General features: G+C 32.8%; 5 protein-coding genes across 6 annotated transcripts; 3 read left to right on the top strand and 2 right to left on the bottom strand.

Moving 5' to 3' along the window:
* Nucleotides 1–1,941: 1,941 nt before the first annotated feature.
* On the top strand, nucleotides 1,942–3,376 carry LOC119832933 (synaptosomal-associated protein 29). Its single transcript, XM_038356767.1, has one exon. It carries the CDS (start codon nucleotides 2,234–2,236, stop codon nucleotides 3,035–3,037), a length of 804 nt encoding a protein of 267 aa, XP_038212695.1. The 5' UTR covers nucleotides 1,942–2,233; the 3' UTR covers nucleotides 3,038–3,376.
* LOC119832924 (zinc finger protein 189-like) lies at nucleotides 3,168–4,981 on the bottom strand. The gene is made up of 2 exons (XM_038356755.1): nucleotides 4,664–4,981; nucleotides 3,168–4,589 (listed from the first exon to the last, which is right to left on the bottom strand). Exons 1-2 carry the CDS (start codon nucleotides 4,832–4,834, stop codon nucleotides 3,558–3,560), a joined length of 1,203 nt encoding a protein of 400 aa, XP_038212683.1. The 5' UTR covers nucleotides 4,835–4,981; the 3' UTR covers nucleotides 3,168–3,557.
* Nucleotides 4,982–5,714: 733 nt separating this feature from the next.
* LOC119832863 (eukaryotic translation initiation factor 3 subunit C) lies at nucleotides 5,715–10,752 on the top strand. Its single transcript, XM_038356664.1, has 7 exons — nucleotides 5,715–5,860; nucleotides 6,027–6,144; nucleotides 6,231–6,648; nucleotides 7,572–7,951; nucleotides 8,028–9,311; nucleotides 9,519–9,812; nucleotides 10,049–10,752. Exons 2-7 carry the CDS (start codon nucleotides 6,052–6,054, stop codon nucleotides 10,220–10,222), a joined length of 2,643 nt encoding a protein of 880 aa, XP_038212592.1. The 5' UTR covers nucleotides 5,715–5,860; nucleotides 6,027–6,051; the 3' UTR covers nucleotides 10,223–10,752.
* A 1,295-nt stretch (nucleotides 10,753–12,047) lies between these two features.
* Nucleotides 12,048–14,036, top strand: LOC119834237 (ubiquitin-conjugating enzyme E2 L3). Its single transcript, XM_038358574.1, has 4 exons — nucleotides 12,048–12,260; nucleotides 12,453–12,548; nucleotides 12,681–12,867; nucleotides 12,995–14,036. The coding sequence occupies exons 1-4, from the start codon at nucleotides 12,234–12,236 to the stop codon at nucleotides 13,147–13,149; spliced, it is 465 nt and encodes a 154-aa protein (XP_038214502.1). The 5' UTR covers nucleotides 12,048–12,233; the 3' UTR covers nucleotides 13,150–14,036.
* Nucleotides 14,037–14,359: 323 nt separating this feature from the next.
* On the bottom strand, nucleotides 14,360–17,369 carry LOC119833363 (histone deacetylase 8-like). Of its 2 annotated transcripts, none has more exons than XM_038357360.1 (8): nucleotides 17,132–17,369; nucleotides 16,857–17,046; nucleotides 16,634–16,775; nucleotides 16,528–16,541; nucleotides 16,052–16,244; nucleotides 15,726–15,898; nucleotides 15,386–15,586; nucleotides 14,360–14,575 (listed from the first exon to the last, which is right to left on the bottom strand). In XM_038357360.1, exons 1-8 carry the CDS (start codon nucleotides 17,207–17,209, stop codon nucleotides 14,373–14,375), a joined length of 1,194 nt encoding a protein of 397 aa, XP_038213288.1. In that variant the 5' UTR covers nucleotides 17,210–17,369; the 3' UTR covers nucleotides 14,360–14,372. The 2 variants fall into 2 exon arrangements, with proteins under 2 accessions (XP_038213288.1, XP_038213281.1); XM_038357353.1 differs by having other exon boundaries at nucleotides 16,435–16,541.
* Nucleotides 17,370–17,454: the final 85 nt, after the last annotated feature.

The following is a 17,454-nucleotide window of genomic DNA, read 5'->3' on the forward strand; positions in this document are numbered from 1 at the left end:
GTATAGTACAACTGAAGATTTATAATACCATAGAAGTTGTGCTCGATTTTAATTTATATAATATATATATATATACATATATGTTAATATATATGTATATACATATGTATGTTAGTATATGTATATGTGTGTATGTATATGTATATATATATATATATGGCTTTTTTATTACAGTATTGATGTTATAATATTTAGTAATGCATATTTATGTATATATATATAATGATAAAAAATACTGCTTCTCTGATTATAGTTATGCTTAAATATTTAAATAAAATTTGTTTCCCTACCTTTATAAACTTGACACTGGCAAATAGTTAAAACTTCTTGCCATAAAGGAAAAAAAAAAAAAAAAAAAAAAAAAAAAAAAAAAAAAAAAAAAAAAAAAAAAAAAAACTGAAGTCATCGGAAAGTAGAATCATTTTAGAAATCATCAATGGTGGCCTCACGTCCATAGTTGGCAAAGACGTCAAACAAATAAGTGTATAATATATGTGCCAGACAATTAACTAGACTGTGCACTAAAAAACATTTGTTTTGAGGTGTCCCGCTATATATATGTATAGCGGGACACCTCAAAACAAATGTTATTATTAATGTTATTATTTATGTTATAGTCATGTATCTTTGTTTGACATTTTGACAACTCAGCGACTGTTTGATTGTTGTAGAAATTGTAGAAAATTTGGTATTGTAATTTTTTTTTATTTACCAAAACGAACGACTTTGAACTTTGACGAATCTCTGAAATATATTTCAATATTTCTAATATCCAACAAGAAATACGTTGCAATTTAAGAATTGATTGATAATAGTACTTCATGAATATTCAAGCCTAGTCGTAGCCTCTAAAACACTAAAATTATAAAAAGAAAATTTTGTTAGATTAATTGTTGCGTCGGTAGCCGCTTTTCACCGTAAGTTACATCAATAATCATATTTTAAGGTAACCATGGATTTTGTTGATCATAAACGTTTTTAACTCTAAACGGAAATTAATGGTGTGTTAACATGTTTTTGTGTTAAGTCTGTCTTTGGTATCAAATTGCCCGAACGGTTGAACCAATTTTGATTTTTTTTTTTAATTAAACTTAATATATTTTCTACTTATATTTGACTTTTACTTGTAGCCCAATATTATTCGGGGAAAATTTTTGTCAAAAGGGTTTGGGATGATAGAGCTAACTTTTAAAATATTAATACAAATTGTCTGTTATGTCAGGTTACTGCTAATCTTTCTTTTGCACTTGTATTTTCTTGTATGATTGTATTTGCTATGAAATAAACAATGGTACAAGATTTATTTACACGTAAATAGATCTTGGATCCATTCGATCATATTCAGATAATTTCTGAATACATAGGTTCAAAATCACTCACAATGTCCATCGTCTGATTCAATACAAAAATTTAGGACAGTGTGATCAGAAGCCTCTAATTTCTAAATATGCTTGCTATGCGATAAAACTTTATTAAATTCATAAGTGCATTAGTCTCTAAGTCGAACTAGTACATACATATATAAATATATTCATATTATAAATCCTCGAACCAATAATATTAAATTTGACTATCTACTTCAATATATATATTAAACCCATTATATAGTAGTTATAAAGAATAAATTACAAATATGTAGATAATATTATATGTAATATATTGTTCATAAATTTAATACAAATAATATACACAATTACTTAGAGAGAATAAGGAACGATTACAGATTTTGCTCTTTGGACTCCTGGATTATTTGCATTTTTGCTTTTTTTTTAATCCTGTAGCTTAACATTTGCTGTAAAAATAAAATTTTCAAGTAGGCCACAAAAATCTTAATGGTTCAAGTTCTCAGAAATTATTTATGACTATGTTAGATGACCGGTAAACCACAACCGTATATTTTCCGACTTCACTAAACAATGCGAAAGAGAAAAAGTTTAGGTGTCATTGCGGTGTCATTAGTGCAGTATACGTCAATAGTGGCCAATTTACTTGTTACGAATACTACCCTACCCTATCTTTTATTTCTCTATTCGTTTATTTTCCAAAATCTAATTATAAACACAAACATAAAACAGTCTTTATGTGTGTATTTTGTAAAAGGACAAAGTATTCATATAAGAGAAAGGTACTTGTAATTTGAGAGATTAATAGTAAAATATTGCAAGTCTTTGTCCTTTAATTGTGTTAGGAATTACGTTCGATTATTGCATACTTAAACCGAGCAACTTGTGGAATGTCCGGACACAGATATTTAAGCAACACTAGTAATTTATTTGAAGATGAAGATGTCGACGATGATACTTTCGTCAATAGTTACGCATCCAGAAGGCCGCCCCCTCAGCCTAAATCTCAAACGTCTTCGTATATCTCCGACTTGGAACGACAAAGACAAACCATGCTTCAAAAACAGAAGGAAATAGAGCAAAGGACTCTAGATTCATCTTCGAGGAGTATAGGTTTATTGCGAGAATCTGAGCAAATTGGAATTGCTACTGCCGAGGAACTCGCCCGTCAAAGAGAACAACTACAAAATACAAGCAGGAGACTGGATGATATAAACACAAACTTGACATACAGTCAGAAACACCTGAATGGCATTAAATCAGTTTTCTATGGCTTTAAAAATTATCTTTCTGGAAAATCAGACCAGACACCACCAAAAAGTCAGGCATCTCCTAGTTCCACTAGCAGTAAGCCAGGTCCAAGTGCAAGATTGGAAGAGACCCTCGATGGTTTGAGTGGAACAACACCAACAGAACGCTTCAGTAGTCACCCTACAACTCGATTACGTGGCTTAGATCAAGATCAAGCAACTTTAGAGCCAATGTCTGACACACAGCGCATTAATAAAATGTTGGATGCAAACTTGGATGAAATGGTACATCACATTTCAAGATTAAAAGGTCTAGGAGTGGCTCTTGGGGAAGAAATTGAAACTCAGAACAATTTGATAGATGAAATTCATGATAAAGTGGATACAGCTGATATTAAAATTGGTCACCAAAATAAACAAATGAATAAATTACTTGGCAAATAATAACATTTCTTTGCCATGCATGAATAAACTTTGAGATTTAATCGACTCAATATCCAAAATTACTTCCAAATTATGTTAAAAACTGTATCAATGTTTTATGTTATGATGCATGTGTTATACATTATTTTAACTTTGTTATACCATTGTTAGTTTAAATGAATAGATCGGTCAATGTCAAATGGTATGGGGAAGTATGTTTATCTTTTAGTTTTTTTTATGTTCATTGCTACATGTATCACCTTATCAATTATTTTAATACCACCACTGTAATTAATGTACATATTGTTTCACCTTCTTTATTTTCTATAAAATGTACATTCTGCAAATATATACTGTTCATATTATAATCTTGTTTTATTCCCAATGTAATAATATATTATATATTAGGGACTTCATATTAAATACCAGCAGTTGAATTTGATATACTTTATTGATTTAAACAATTAGCAGTCACAAATATTTTTGACACTGAATCAATATTCAAATTTAAAGCCTACAACTACAAAACAAAAATCAGAAGTCACTCATTCACTCCATGTACCTTCATATGCTTTTGTAATACTCTCTTATTTGATAATTTCTTATTACAAATCTCACAAGTAACTTCTTTATTAGCAGTGTGAGAATTTTTATGTATTTTTAAACCTGACATAGTAGCAAAGCCCTTCATACAAATATCACATTTATGGGGTCTTTCAGTTCTGTGTGTGTGAGCTATATGAACTAAAAGTGAATGTTTGGTGGCAAAACTCCTATTGCAATTACTATAAGGACATTGAAATTTTCTGGGTCGTTCACTACCATTATGCACATGTGCATGTGCTCGTAAGTAGGAAGCCCTTGTATATGTTTTAGGACACATTGAACAAGCAAATTCTTTTTGCCCAGTATGAGTCTTCATATGCATCACTAATGATGACTTTGCTGTGAATCTTTTTCCACAAGTAACACACACAAATAACTTGCGATTACTTGAGTGTGCTACTCGAAAATGTTCTTTAAGGGACTGGCGGGATTTGTATGTTTTATTGCAGAAGCCACATTTAAACTGAGCTGTGTCCCTATGTGATCGAAGATGTTGAGATAATCCATTATAAGTAAAGAAGGCTTTTCCACATTTAGGACACAAATGTTTGCGAAAATCACTATGCGTGGCCATATGGTATCTCAAACTATATATGCGGGTAAATGATTTACTACACAAGCTACAGGAATATTTTTTTTCTCCTTCTTTCCGTGGTGGATGTTCAGTGGATGTTATCTCAGTGACTGGAGGTAATGGAGTTAGTTCCTTATTAGAAGGCAGATTAGATTCAAAATCTAGAACAGACTGGCTGCTAAACAGTGGCACTTCATATTCATGATCTTGATAAACAACATTTATATCAATGTTGTTTATATCAGACTGTTGAGAAGTCTGTTGTTGGAGTGTTAATATTTGTGATAAAGTTGCATTAGCTTTCAAACAGTTAAGCTTAAAACTATAAGCCATTAAAGCTGTTGATACACATGATGCACACATTCCTTGAGGCCAGTTTTCTTCATCATTATGCTGAAAGCAAAACAAATTGTTTTTACAAAAGTCCATGAGTCACATAACACATGCAATATTTTATATAACCATACCTCCAAGCAATTTAGGAAAACTAAGATATCTATTAATTTAATTTTATTAATTTCATGTTCAATGAGATCCTGTATATTCATAAACATGGCGGCGTCATTGGAATCAAATTCTACTAAACAAGTTCGACACATATTATTTGTTAGAGGAACTATCAAAGTCGAAAATTCCATTTTCGTTTATTCCTGCAATAATATGTACATTTTTCGTTTATCTAGGACATCTTTCTTGTACATTTAAAAATGATTCAACATTTTCTCCTACTTCGTCATAACCTTTCCCATTTTCTCTTGAACCTGACCAAATGTCAATAGAATACCAATGTCAAAAACACAGATTATCCACACTCTACAGGAAATTTTGAACGGAACTAGGTAGGTAGGTAGGTAAGAGAAGAACCTATATTAAGTGCTATATTGAAAAAAAAATCTTAAAACAACCGTCAATTAGGCATAAATATAGTATTTACTGTAGAATGTAATTATCATAGAATATATACCTCGTTTCCGAAATAACGTTTTTAAAAATTTACATCATACTAGACGCTCGTTTCGGCTCCGCCCAGTTATCAAGGTTCCTGTTTAATCCTATGGGAGCACTTAATCGGGAAAAAAAGTACCGTATCACCCAAGACAGCTCATACCCTGTGTTCATATTTCATCAAATTCCGTTCAGTGGTTTTACCATGATTGACAGACAAACTTCCAAACAAACAAACATTCATATTTATAATATAAGTGTTATACTTTGATAGTGTGATTAATGTGATTAGTGTAAAAGTGTGAATAGTGACTTCATTATTCATGTAATCACCACATCAACAATATTTAGCGTATATATAATTGAAAGCGAACGATTTAATTTTTTTTTATTAATCAATAATTTAAAATATTATCAGTAAGATAAATTTTATTGTTATATAAATACTACCCACATGTGGTACATATTCACAAGCGACAAATAATACGTAAAAAGTCCAACAACATACATCGGTATTCGATAGTTCGATAATATTACTTTATTCTATTGTAATACCGATAGTGATACATCACTATCAGGCGGTGTTTCTTTTGACGTGTGGAGTGTTTCGTGGGCGCATAATTTTTCTCTTCAATTAATGATTATAAAATCATTTTCATGAAATTATCAACTTCTACGAGTGCTTTAGAAGAATTTCGTAATTGTTATTATATTCGAAGGTAAGATTCAGTGATATTACTGAGTTATAATTATAACCTCTTATAAATATCGTAACACATTTGTCGTCTGTTATCGAGTTATAATTTTGAATTTGTTGTTGAAGTTCTTAAATTTAATGATATACAGAACATTGCAAGTAATTTTTAATGCAATAATTAAATGCAGATAATCGTAGCGCCCTGGAGTAATCATGAGTCGATTCTTCGCAACTGGGACCGACTCTGATTCAGAGACTTCTTCTGAAGAGGAGCAGGTAGTACGCGCCCCAGCACCCGTTTACACGGTAAGCTTATAGATTGTGAAATATTTCGTTACTAGGAAATAGTATTTTATACATGATACACTAATAAACTTGATATTTTTTTATAGTTTAGTGATGATGAAGAGGAAACTAAACGCGTTGTGCGCTCTATGAAAGAGAAAAGGTATGAGGAGTTAGAAGGAATTATTCACTCAATTAGAAATCACCGTAAGATCAAAGATTTCTCCTCTGCCTTGGCATCCTTTGAAGAGCTGCAGAGAGCTTACACTCGTGCTTCCTCAGTTATTCAAAAGGAAGAAAATGGAATTGCTCCCAGGTTTTTTATACGAGCCCTTGTGGAATTAGAAGATTGGGTAACTGGAGCATGGAATGACCGTGATAGTAGGAAAGCAATGTCGAAAGGCAATAGTAAAGCATTAACATCTCTAAGGCAAAAGCTAAGGAAGTATGCAAAGGAGTTTGATTCTGAGATTGTGAAGTTCCGTGAAAACCCTGACCTGCCTGATGATGATGATGAACGTAAAGGTGAGTTCTATGATTATTCAATTATATTAAATGTATATTAGCAAAGTTAGGGTAAACATGAGCAAGTAATAAATTGTAACTTACCTAAGTCCATAACCAGTTTCATCATAATCATACACAATATAGTTGAACTTCATAGCAATCTTAACTTATAACACTGATGCCTACAAAGTTTTTATTATGAAATATGATGAAATTATTAATGATTTAAATAATACGTAATAAGTGGTAAGGCATTTGTATGATGAAATATGAAGCATTATTTACAAACATTAATTTGCAAGTGTGCATAAATAATTTTTAGAATAGTGAAAGATCAAAGATTGCAAAGATTACAATACAATGTTAGGATCAGATATGGTTTTTGGCTCATATATATATATATGTATTATTCTTCCGTGAGTACACCAGCACTCCTCCACTAAACAGTAACAAATGTATCTATCCAGACTCCCAACTATCTGCAAACACAAAAAAGTAATCATAAAATCACACTATTGCAAGCAGGTTTTTACTTGATATTTTCAAATCCTAGTTTTGAAAATATCCAATTTTTATTATAACTGTCCAAATACTGGATATCTATATAATAATTTACAGGTGAAGAATTCATTTTTTTTTACATTCTAATCTCAGGCACTGAGTTCTAAGAGGTTGAAGTGGCTAATATATAATTTTATGAATACCATTTTCTATTTTGTTTCAGAAACATACCAAAATTTGTACTGTCTAGCTTAGATATGTAAATCATACTACAAGGTTGCTCTTTTGTGAATAATTTCAAATTAAAATATGTTCCGATCAAAAATATTAATTTGTACATTTTAGTTATAAATTTTTATCAATACAGAAAGGTGTTATAAATAACAATTCACTCATTTGTGTCCCAAAATAATAATAAAAAATATTATTTTCTTATGTAGATACTTCCTCATCTGATGAGTCTGATGAAGAAGAAAAAGTAAAAGAAAAGCCTAAGGTTCGCCGTTCACCTGAGCCACCCCGTAGGCCACCACCACAAGATGATGAGTCTTCTGACTCAATGGACTGGGGTAGCAGCTCTTCTGAATCCAGTTCCAGCTCTGATGATGAAACTCGAGGTGCAACCACTCTCCGTGAAAGATTCTTGAAACGTACCACTGAGAGAGATGATGATGAAGAGAGGGACAGGCGTAGGGCGAGAAGAGAGAGACGTGAACGGGCTGGTAAAGTTAGCAAGAAGGACCAAGCTGATGACGGTGGAGAGTGGGAAACTGTACGCAAAGGTGCAGCAACTTCAGATAAACCCAAGATGTTTGCTAAGGTATGTATTACAACAGTCATATTATACAATATGATGCTTTTATCCATACTAATAAAGCTTTCAATATTCTCAACAGGATAGTGACATAGATGCTGCCTTAGTAGTGAAGAAACTCGGTGAGATTAGCGCCGCTCGAGGTCGTAAGCGTACCGATCGCCGTGCTCAGCTCGAGCTTTTACACGAACTTCGTACTGTCGCTCAACAGCACAACCTTGGAGATGCTCTTCAACTTAAATTACGTGCTGCAACTGTTGCTGCACTTTTTGATTATAATCCTAAAGTATCTGATGCAATGAAACCAGAATATTGGTCTAGGCTCGTTGAAAATGTCGACCATATGGTTACAATTTTGCTAGCTCATGAAGACATGGTCCTGAGCGAAATGATTACTGAGGAAAATGAGCAATTAGTAACTCCTCCATTCCAAGTTCGTGGATGTTTACTTACTGCACTTGAGCGCCTGGATGATGAATTTACTAAGCTCCTTAAGGAATGTGATCCCCATTCTAATGAATATGTTGAGAGATTGAAGGATGAGGTTAGGGTATCTGCATTGATTGATCGCGTATGTCAAGTAGTAGAACGGGATGGTGCACCCCAAGAAATCTGTCGTGCGTATCTTCGTAAAATCGACCATCTTTACTACAAGTTTGATCCACGCGCCGTTAAGAAGGATCTGCCTCCTGGTGAGGAGACTTCGATTAAAAAGATGGAACGTCTCTGCAAATATATCTATGCAAATGATGAATCTGACCGTCTACGTACTCGTGCAATTTTGTCTCATATTTACCACCACGCTTTGCACGATAATTGGTTCCAAGCGCGCGATCTACTGCTTATGTCTCATTTGCAAGAAAATGTTCAGCATTCTGATCCTAGCACTCAGATTCTGTACAACCGTACAATGGCCAATTTGGGATTGTGTGCTTTCCGCCGAGGGAATGTGAAAGAAGCTCACGGCTGTCTCGCCGAACTAATGATGACTGGAAAGCCCAAGGAGCTCCTGGCTCAAGGTCTGCTGCCTCAACGCCAACACGAGCGTTCAAAAGAACAAGAGAAAATTGAAAAGCAACGGCAAATGCCTTTCCATATGCATATCAATTTGGAGCTGTTGGAATGCGTATATTTGGTGTCAGCTATGTTGATTGAGATACCCTACATGGCAGCTCACGAATTCGATGCCCGCCGTCGTATGATAAGTAAGACATTCTATCAGAACTTACGTGCTAGTGAGCGTCAGGCGCTCGTGGGACCGCCAGAGTCGATGCGAGAGCATGCCGTGGCCGCAGCCAGAGCCATGCGACGTGGTGACTGGCGCGCATGTCTCAACTTCATCGTCAATGAAAAGATGAACGCTAAGGTACGTAATTCTGTTCGAAATGTTTTAGGACTTTTTTTCCAAATTCTTGAAAAGCTATACAATTTGGTGTGGAATAAAAAGTGCTAAGTACATTTGTGACTATAAAAATCATGTTACTAATTGTCTTCATAGGCAAATTATCTCACAGTCTCTGCATATAAATTTGGCAATAAAGGTAATCTTTTTAACACTCATGTTTTTTTTTAGGTTTGGGATCTAATGGTAGGTGCTGACAACGTTCGCGCCATGCTTGGTCGTCTGATACGCGAAGAATCCCTACGCACGTATCTATTTACGTACGCCCACGTTTACGCATCATTGTCTCTTCGCTCGTTGGCCGATATGTTTGAACTGCCTCGCCAACGCGTGCACTCACTTGTCTCTAAGATGATTATAAATGAAGAACTTCTTGCGTCATTGGATGATCCTAGCGAATGTGCGATACTTCATCGCTCAGAACCCACTAGGATGCAAGCGCTGGCGCTACAACTTGCTGACAAGGTAATTAATACTCGTATGAACTCAATGAACGTATAGTATATTTGGTAATAACAACTTATCTAATTCTTATTTACAATCTATCATGTGTAAATTATATTTATTTGAATCTTCAATCATAAGCTAAATAGCATAATTGTAATCATAAGTACACATGACCCCAATTCCGTCTTCACAACAGTTTATTGCAACTGTTAACAATACAATTTAACTAATCACTCGTGCATCATTCATCACAGGTTGGCAACTTGGTGGATTCAAACGAGCGTATTTTCGAAAAGCAAGGGTCGTTCTTCCAGCGGGGCGGCGCGCCGAGGGGCGAAGGCCGGCAACGGGACCGCCCCCGCGAGGGCTGGGGGGGGCGACGCCAGCGCAACCGCCGTCGCGACGACGAACGCGGCCACGAAGATTGAAACCCACGTACAAATTGAGCTACACAGTGAACACCAACATATTCTTACCGTTCATAAATTCCGAAGAAAAGTGCTCACTGCAAAGCTCTGTCAATAGCGACGTGAATGATTGTGTGAAGGTCGCGACATGTAATAACAAAGCACTTGTGACTAATTCCAATGAGAATATACATCATATTAAATATTACAAAGTCAGTAATAATTTCATATTTCAGCAGCTGTTACTTTCAATATCAATTGTCACGTTGTTCTTACAGAGTAAGTGTCTTTTATGCGAACATTCGTGTCGCCAATTTAAATCGTTTCATATTCTTGGCTTAAAGCGCCCTTCCACATGATATCGATGATATGATTTGGATACATTTTTATCCTTCGTTTTCGTCGTTGAACGTGGAAGGGCGCAAAAATGCTATTATACAACAAGCTATCTTTTTTTTTGTATCTGTCCATACGAAACTGTATTTTCGTATAAAAAGTAGCTCTGGTTTTGTAAATGAACATTTGATTAAATATAATATATATTGTCACACATACATTTTTTATTTTTATCCTCATTTTCTCGTGGTCGTCTTGTATATTTCCTACTAGCCTACGCGCCCCGGCTTTGCACGTTATACATAATATATAGCCTACTAGCAAACCCGGCGAACTCCGTTTCGCCACCAGATGGCTGTATGTGAAAAATGATTTTCCCGCTTTTCTTTTAAAATTTTTCTCGAATATTCTTTGCTATAAACCTCACGGAGCCCGAGACCTTTCCATGGACAGCAAAACCGTGGAAATTGGTTCGTGCGTTCTGGAGTAATAGCGTCAAGAAGGAAAACCCGACTTATTGTTATATAGTGGACTAGCTTTTCGCCCGCGGCTTCGCCCGCGTAGAATTCGCTTATATCGCGCGACATGGTAAGGAGTATTTTCTTCACATTAATAAGTTTGGTTTGTTCTTTCCCACGTTTAGCTCCATCTTCATACCAAGTTTCATCAAAATCAGTTTGACAATAACAAACTTTCATCCCCTCTCTCAACCCTTTCTACTCTTTTTTCGCGATAAAAAGTATCCTATGTCCTTTCCCAAGTTCAGTTCTATTTTCATACCAAATTTTATCAAAATCGGTTCAGTGGTTTAGGCATGAAAGCGTAACAGACAGACAGAGTTACTTTTGCATTTATAATATTAGTAGGGATGTGATGTAGCTAGGATGAAGAATTTTTGAAATCTGTCTAGTAGATTATGTCGCATAAAGTTATACGTGCAGTCACAGTTCGTGAGAATCGAAAGGATCGGGAAGGCATAATTAATATTGTGAGTAATAAGTTGTATATGGGAGTCGAGCACGCTTTGCCACGAATTAGGCCAGCTAGCACCGGGGAAGTACCGCACCCTCACAGAAGACCGGCGTGAAATGGTAGCATGTTGTGTTTCGTTCGGTTAGTGGAGGAGCCGGAGGCCCATATCCTTTTCCTTACCCTTCCCAGTCGTTTCGTTTATTCCTCTCGTCAAACCTTTCTTAATCCCTTTCCAATTTATGGTCGGCAATCCATTTTTAGAGGCGTAAGGTTCGTAATCGACCTTATGCCTCTGCAAATCTTCATGGGCGGTGGTAACGCTATCATGCGGCCCACCAGCCCCATTGGTGACGATAACAAAAAAAAATAGAATCGATTTGAAAAATATTCTAGGAATCGTTAGGTGTGTTTTAGCGTAGTATGCAAATAAATGTAATGTATAAATCGAATGAATTATATTAATATGGTGGAAATATACTGTAGAAAGCCAAGTACAAGGTAAAATTGATAAAACGTATAATGGAACTGAACAACAATGGCCGCCTTCAATTCTGCCGACAGACATATCATTGACATTTCATTTAACACTGAAACTGAACTGACTCATATTTTCGGCAATATTAATAACGAATTATGTTGTTAAAGTGGACAGCTATTTAATAAGATAATAGTACGAGTGTGTTCAGAATTTCAAGATTATTACAATTCTGTAAATTAGATTACGATGGCAGCAACTAGAAGACTTCAAAAGGTAAGGGTTACGATCGCAATTTTTTGTGAAACCTCTAATGACTACATATTTCATTTAAAAAAAAAATTCAAATGGGCTTAAAATGTTATAGCGGTGTCACCTATATAATTAGATTAGATAGATAATGGGTTGGTTATTCCTATCAGTATCTAAAAAGTACAAAGTAAGAAGCACTACATCTTCATCTTTCAGGAGCTCAATGACATCAGACAGTCTGGACTGAAATCTTTTAGGGACATCCAGGTTGATGAATCAAACATTTTAACTTGGCAAGGATTGATTGTACCTGTAAGTAGTTTATAAATTGAATATGTAAATTTTCTATATCTAGCATGACACTAGATTATAAATGTTTTCGTCAATTTATTTTGTTGAATTTAATAATAATATATACAATAATATTATTTTGACTGGTAACAGGACAATCCTCCCTACAACAAAGGTGCATTCCGTATTGAGATTAATTTCCCAGCAGAGTATCCTTTCAAGCCACCAAAAATAAGTTTTAAAACTAAAATCTACCATCCAAACATTGATGAGAAGGGGCAAGTTTGTTTACCTATCATTAGTGCTGAAAATTGGAAACCAGCAACTAAGACTGATCAAGGTATGTGTGTACATTACAGTTTAGCCTTAAAAGTATTTTTCTAAAACACAAAACAGTTTATGATGTAATATATTGAGTGACAATGAAAATTATAATATAATAATGCAACAAAATTGGTAATTTACAGTCATCCAAGCTTTAGTTGCCCTTGTCAATGATCCAGAACCTGAGCATCCATTACGTGCAGAGTTAGCTGAAGAATTCCTTAAAGACAGGAAAAAGTTCACAAAGAATGCAGAGGAATTTACCAAAAAACATAGTGAAAAGAGACCAACAGATTAAACTATGGATTGAGTTATTTTTACAGCAATGTTAGTCTAATGTGATTAGACCGCTTGTGTGAAGTTATTATGATAGCCTCTGCTAGATAAAAATAGACTCTTATTTTATTATTTCATATGTTACATATTATACCAGTTTAGTAATTCAAATAACAACTGCATTTACATTGTTGTTTGTGTCATACAAGAGTTATAATCATCTTAGACCAAACTAAGCTAAAGCTGTTTATGTATTTTTATGCCTAAAGGGATAAAAATAATAATTGTATTGAATGTCCACATTGCTTGCAATACTTTATATGCACTGTATGTAAAATCAGTTTAGATATAATAGATAATGATTGGCTTGAATTAATTCGCTTCATTTTTTAATTTCAACTAGTGATGACCTTTATTAAAATTTGATTGGGAAGTGGTCTTATGGATGCTTTACTTAAATTATTAGTTTTATATGAAGATATGTTTAATTTTTTCATGTCCCTTTTTATTTACTGTTGATATGAAGTCAATAAAAATATCCAATTACAGTAATTTCATATAATATTGATGAACATCACGTAATGTGTGGCTTTGGCCTAAACTGTATTAATATATGTAAAAGCATAATAATATATAAATGAATACTGAATCAACAGTTTATAAATTAAAGAACAAAAGTTTATTCTATATGCCTATTGTTAGAATGTTTGCGTTTTCAACCAATAATATGTTAATTTGTAAAAATGTTACACATTATTGGTAGAGATATTGTTGTAATATTTTCATCTTCACTTTACAGATTACTACATTATTTAATTTTCTTATAAGTTTATGCATTAATATTATATAATATCTTGCTGTGTGTTGAACTGTTCAGTGAAAGAACCTTAAATAAATATTTTTTTTCATGTTTCTTTTTTATTTTATAATTAATAAGCTTTAAAATAAATATCAAACCTAGATTCGAGGTACACTTTTATATTTATAAATATCTATTTAACAAGGTCAACTAGTATGGTAAATAATACAATAATAGTATATATATATATATAATAATATATATATATATATATATACTATTATTGTATATAATAGTAATAATAGTATAGTAAACCAAGTCCTTTTCCCTTACAAAAAGTACAGAACAGATTTCAATTTTTCATTATTATATTAAATTCACTTTCAATTATATTTATGTCAAAAAGGAAGCGAGTAAATGAAATAAATATAAATTTTAACAAATGTTTATTCAATAAAATTATATACATCAGTCTTGGAGGCACCACTTTCCGTATTATTAGTCATAGTATTATTGTAAAGTGTCATCTTATATTTTTTGAATTGATTGCTCACATGTACTATTTCATTTTTATCCTCATCTATTACATCATGCTTGCATATCTTGTGTTTTTGGTGTGTAATTGGAACCAGATATTTTTCTAAGTTATCTGTGAAAATGAAAATGAATATTTTAAATTTTAAAATTGATTTAATCATAAGGGGGGACTTGCTTCTTACATCGTGCTGCGACGCCTTACCACTACTCATTCGGTTACTCACGATACAATTCTTCTATTCCTTGTATTTTTCAAGTACTAACCTATTAATAACTTATATATTAAATTGTCTTTCTAAAAGTAAGTTTTCAATAATACATCTCAAATAACATCAGATTTAATAAAAGTAATATACAGGATTGGAAGAGGAATGTGCAATAAGTATAATAAGGTGTTATTTCTCAATTATTAAACAAACTTGATAAATCAGATATTAGGCGATCGAATTTCGATTAAAATCTAAAATATTGACTTATAAATGAATCGGAACAAGTTTAAGCATTTTTGCTTAACTACTGTCTGTCTGTATACAATAAGTTAGTTATTTTTAATCATCAATAATGTCATTTATATAATGACGAAAACTTAAGATACGACGATTGTACATGTTTGTAATGTATGCATTGTTATTTATAAGATGCAGCATAACTTAATGTACCTAGTACATTCCCATTGTTTTGGATTTAAAATAATTTAATTTAATTTTCATGCCTTTCCTTTCATTTTATATATCAAATATTATAGATTTTTAATTTTATAGATACATTGATTTATCCTGTTATAAAATAAGTATAGTGTAATTTTAACACAATTTAGTAAGTTCCATTACCTTGTATGGAAGACAAGGTGTTGGAAATCTTTGAATGCAGTTTTATTGCTTGGTGGCATTGCAAAATTCTACCCAACAATGTTTTTTTTTACCTGAGATTCTTGCTATACAATGATCAAGATATTTTCTCGAGTTTTCATCTTTGGTTAGCAATGGTTGAATATTGAGCATAAAATCAGGTCCATACTGAGGCCAGTAATCATGTTCAGGTATATTTTCATCTAATTCAACTCCAATAACTAATGCTGTAATAGAAGACCAGAGCCTTGCTGCATTGCTATGATTATATCCTCCTATAAATTAGAAAAACATAAGTTTATAAGACTTTTATTCATTTTAAAAAAGCTTTAGATATTTTTTTTGTAATAGACAATAAATACTGGTTTACAAAAAATTCAAGTACTCATTATTTAATAGACAGAATAAACATACCTCCACCTAGAAGAATTGTAGGTTTATTTTTGTTTAATACATCTTTTACACATTTACAGTAACTCTTTATAGTCAATCCAGCACCACCATTAGGATCCCTTGCTAGAGCATCTGCCCCACATTGCACCACTACAGCATCTGGGCTAAACTTTTCAAATACTTTCTCAAATACCCTGAATTTAAATAAATCAATTCACAGTTTAAAAAAGAATTCTATGAATTTAGATACAGTTTTTCTGAATTGTTTTTTTAATTAAAAAGTAAAATGTTCAGTGTTTATAATATTTAATTTAGTATACTTTTCAGATTATTAATACTTTACCCACTTTTCAAACACATATTCAAAGGTGTCATCACAATATGCTGCATACAGAGGTACATTACACATAAAGCCTTTGCCAGTTAAAGTGCCTATATCATTGATACTGCCCGTTCCTGGATAAAATCCAGCCTCATACTTGTGGAATGACAGCGTAAACACTGATTTACTTAAGTTGTATGCATCTTGAACACCATTACCTGTGAAAAAATGGGGTAGATTTTTAACTAATATGTTAAAAGATAATCTTTTTTCATGCTTTGTGAAACAAGTTTAAATTTTTAAACAGTTAAAAATTATAAAACAAAAAAATCCCATTAAATTCAACACAAATGAAAATTTTATTGAATTGGTTTTATTAACCGAATAAATGAAATAATAATACTGTACCATGATGAACATCTAAATCAATATAGAGGACTCTTTGAAATTTTTGTTTCAAATTTTCTATACATATTACTATATCATTAACATAACAAAAACCTTCAGCACCAAACCTAAAAATGAATTCAGAGACAATGATAAGTTATGAAACATAATGCTGTCTCAAAGCAAAGAAGCTATTATAGAACAATATATATTTTCATACCTCTGTGCGTGATGCCATCCCCCACACCAATTGATGGCAACATCTGCAATACCTAATAGAAGACATTTGGCAGCTGTTATCGATCCTCCAGCAATAACAGACACTAGCTTGTACATCTCACATACAGGTGGACAATCATATCCTGCAAATATCAATAATATGAATTTTAATTATGACATGTACTTAAATATGTACATAACATATATTTTATTGCTGTTATTACCAATTCCAAACTTTTCATCTTGTGAATGAGTCATGTAGTCGTCGTCAATAATTTCCAGGGTTTTTAAATGGTCAAGATACACTTCTGAATGAAATAGTTTCAAATCTTCAAATGATGCTGGAACTGAGTTCACAATTTGCATCTTTTCGAAAAGCTTATAGGCTGTAATAAGACTATGTATCATAGATGCCTGTAGAGAAACGGAATTACAGCATTAACTAAACAGTTTTCTAGGTTTTTAAAAAAAATAATAAATAATAATTAATTCAACTTACTCTGTTATTAACAGCAGGCAAACGATCACATTGTTCTAATAAATATTGATCCCATACATAGCAAGTTCTTTTTGTCATTTTGTGACTATATAAAAATTAATGAAGTTATAGATACACAACAAACTGGTGGTAATTATTATTAAATATTGACGTGAATTGTGAGCTTAAAGTTTATACCACAGAGTACCATTATACATGTTTAAACGAAATTACAGATTTAGAACTAGTTACTACTTAAACAACAGTCTGGCGGGAATTTGAAAAAGCGCGGTTCACAATTTTGATTTAAATTTTAATTAAATTCAAAAATATAAATTATTTAC

This window comes from Zerene cesonia, chromosome 2 (assembly GCF_012273895.1).
Source record: "Zerene cesonia ecotype Mississippi chromosome 2, Zerene_cesonia_1.1, whole genome shotgun sequence".
Classification (NCBI taxonomy): domain Eukaryota; kingdom Metazoa; phylum Arthropoda; class Insecta; order Lepidoptera; family Pieridae; genus Zerene; species Zerene cesonia.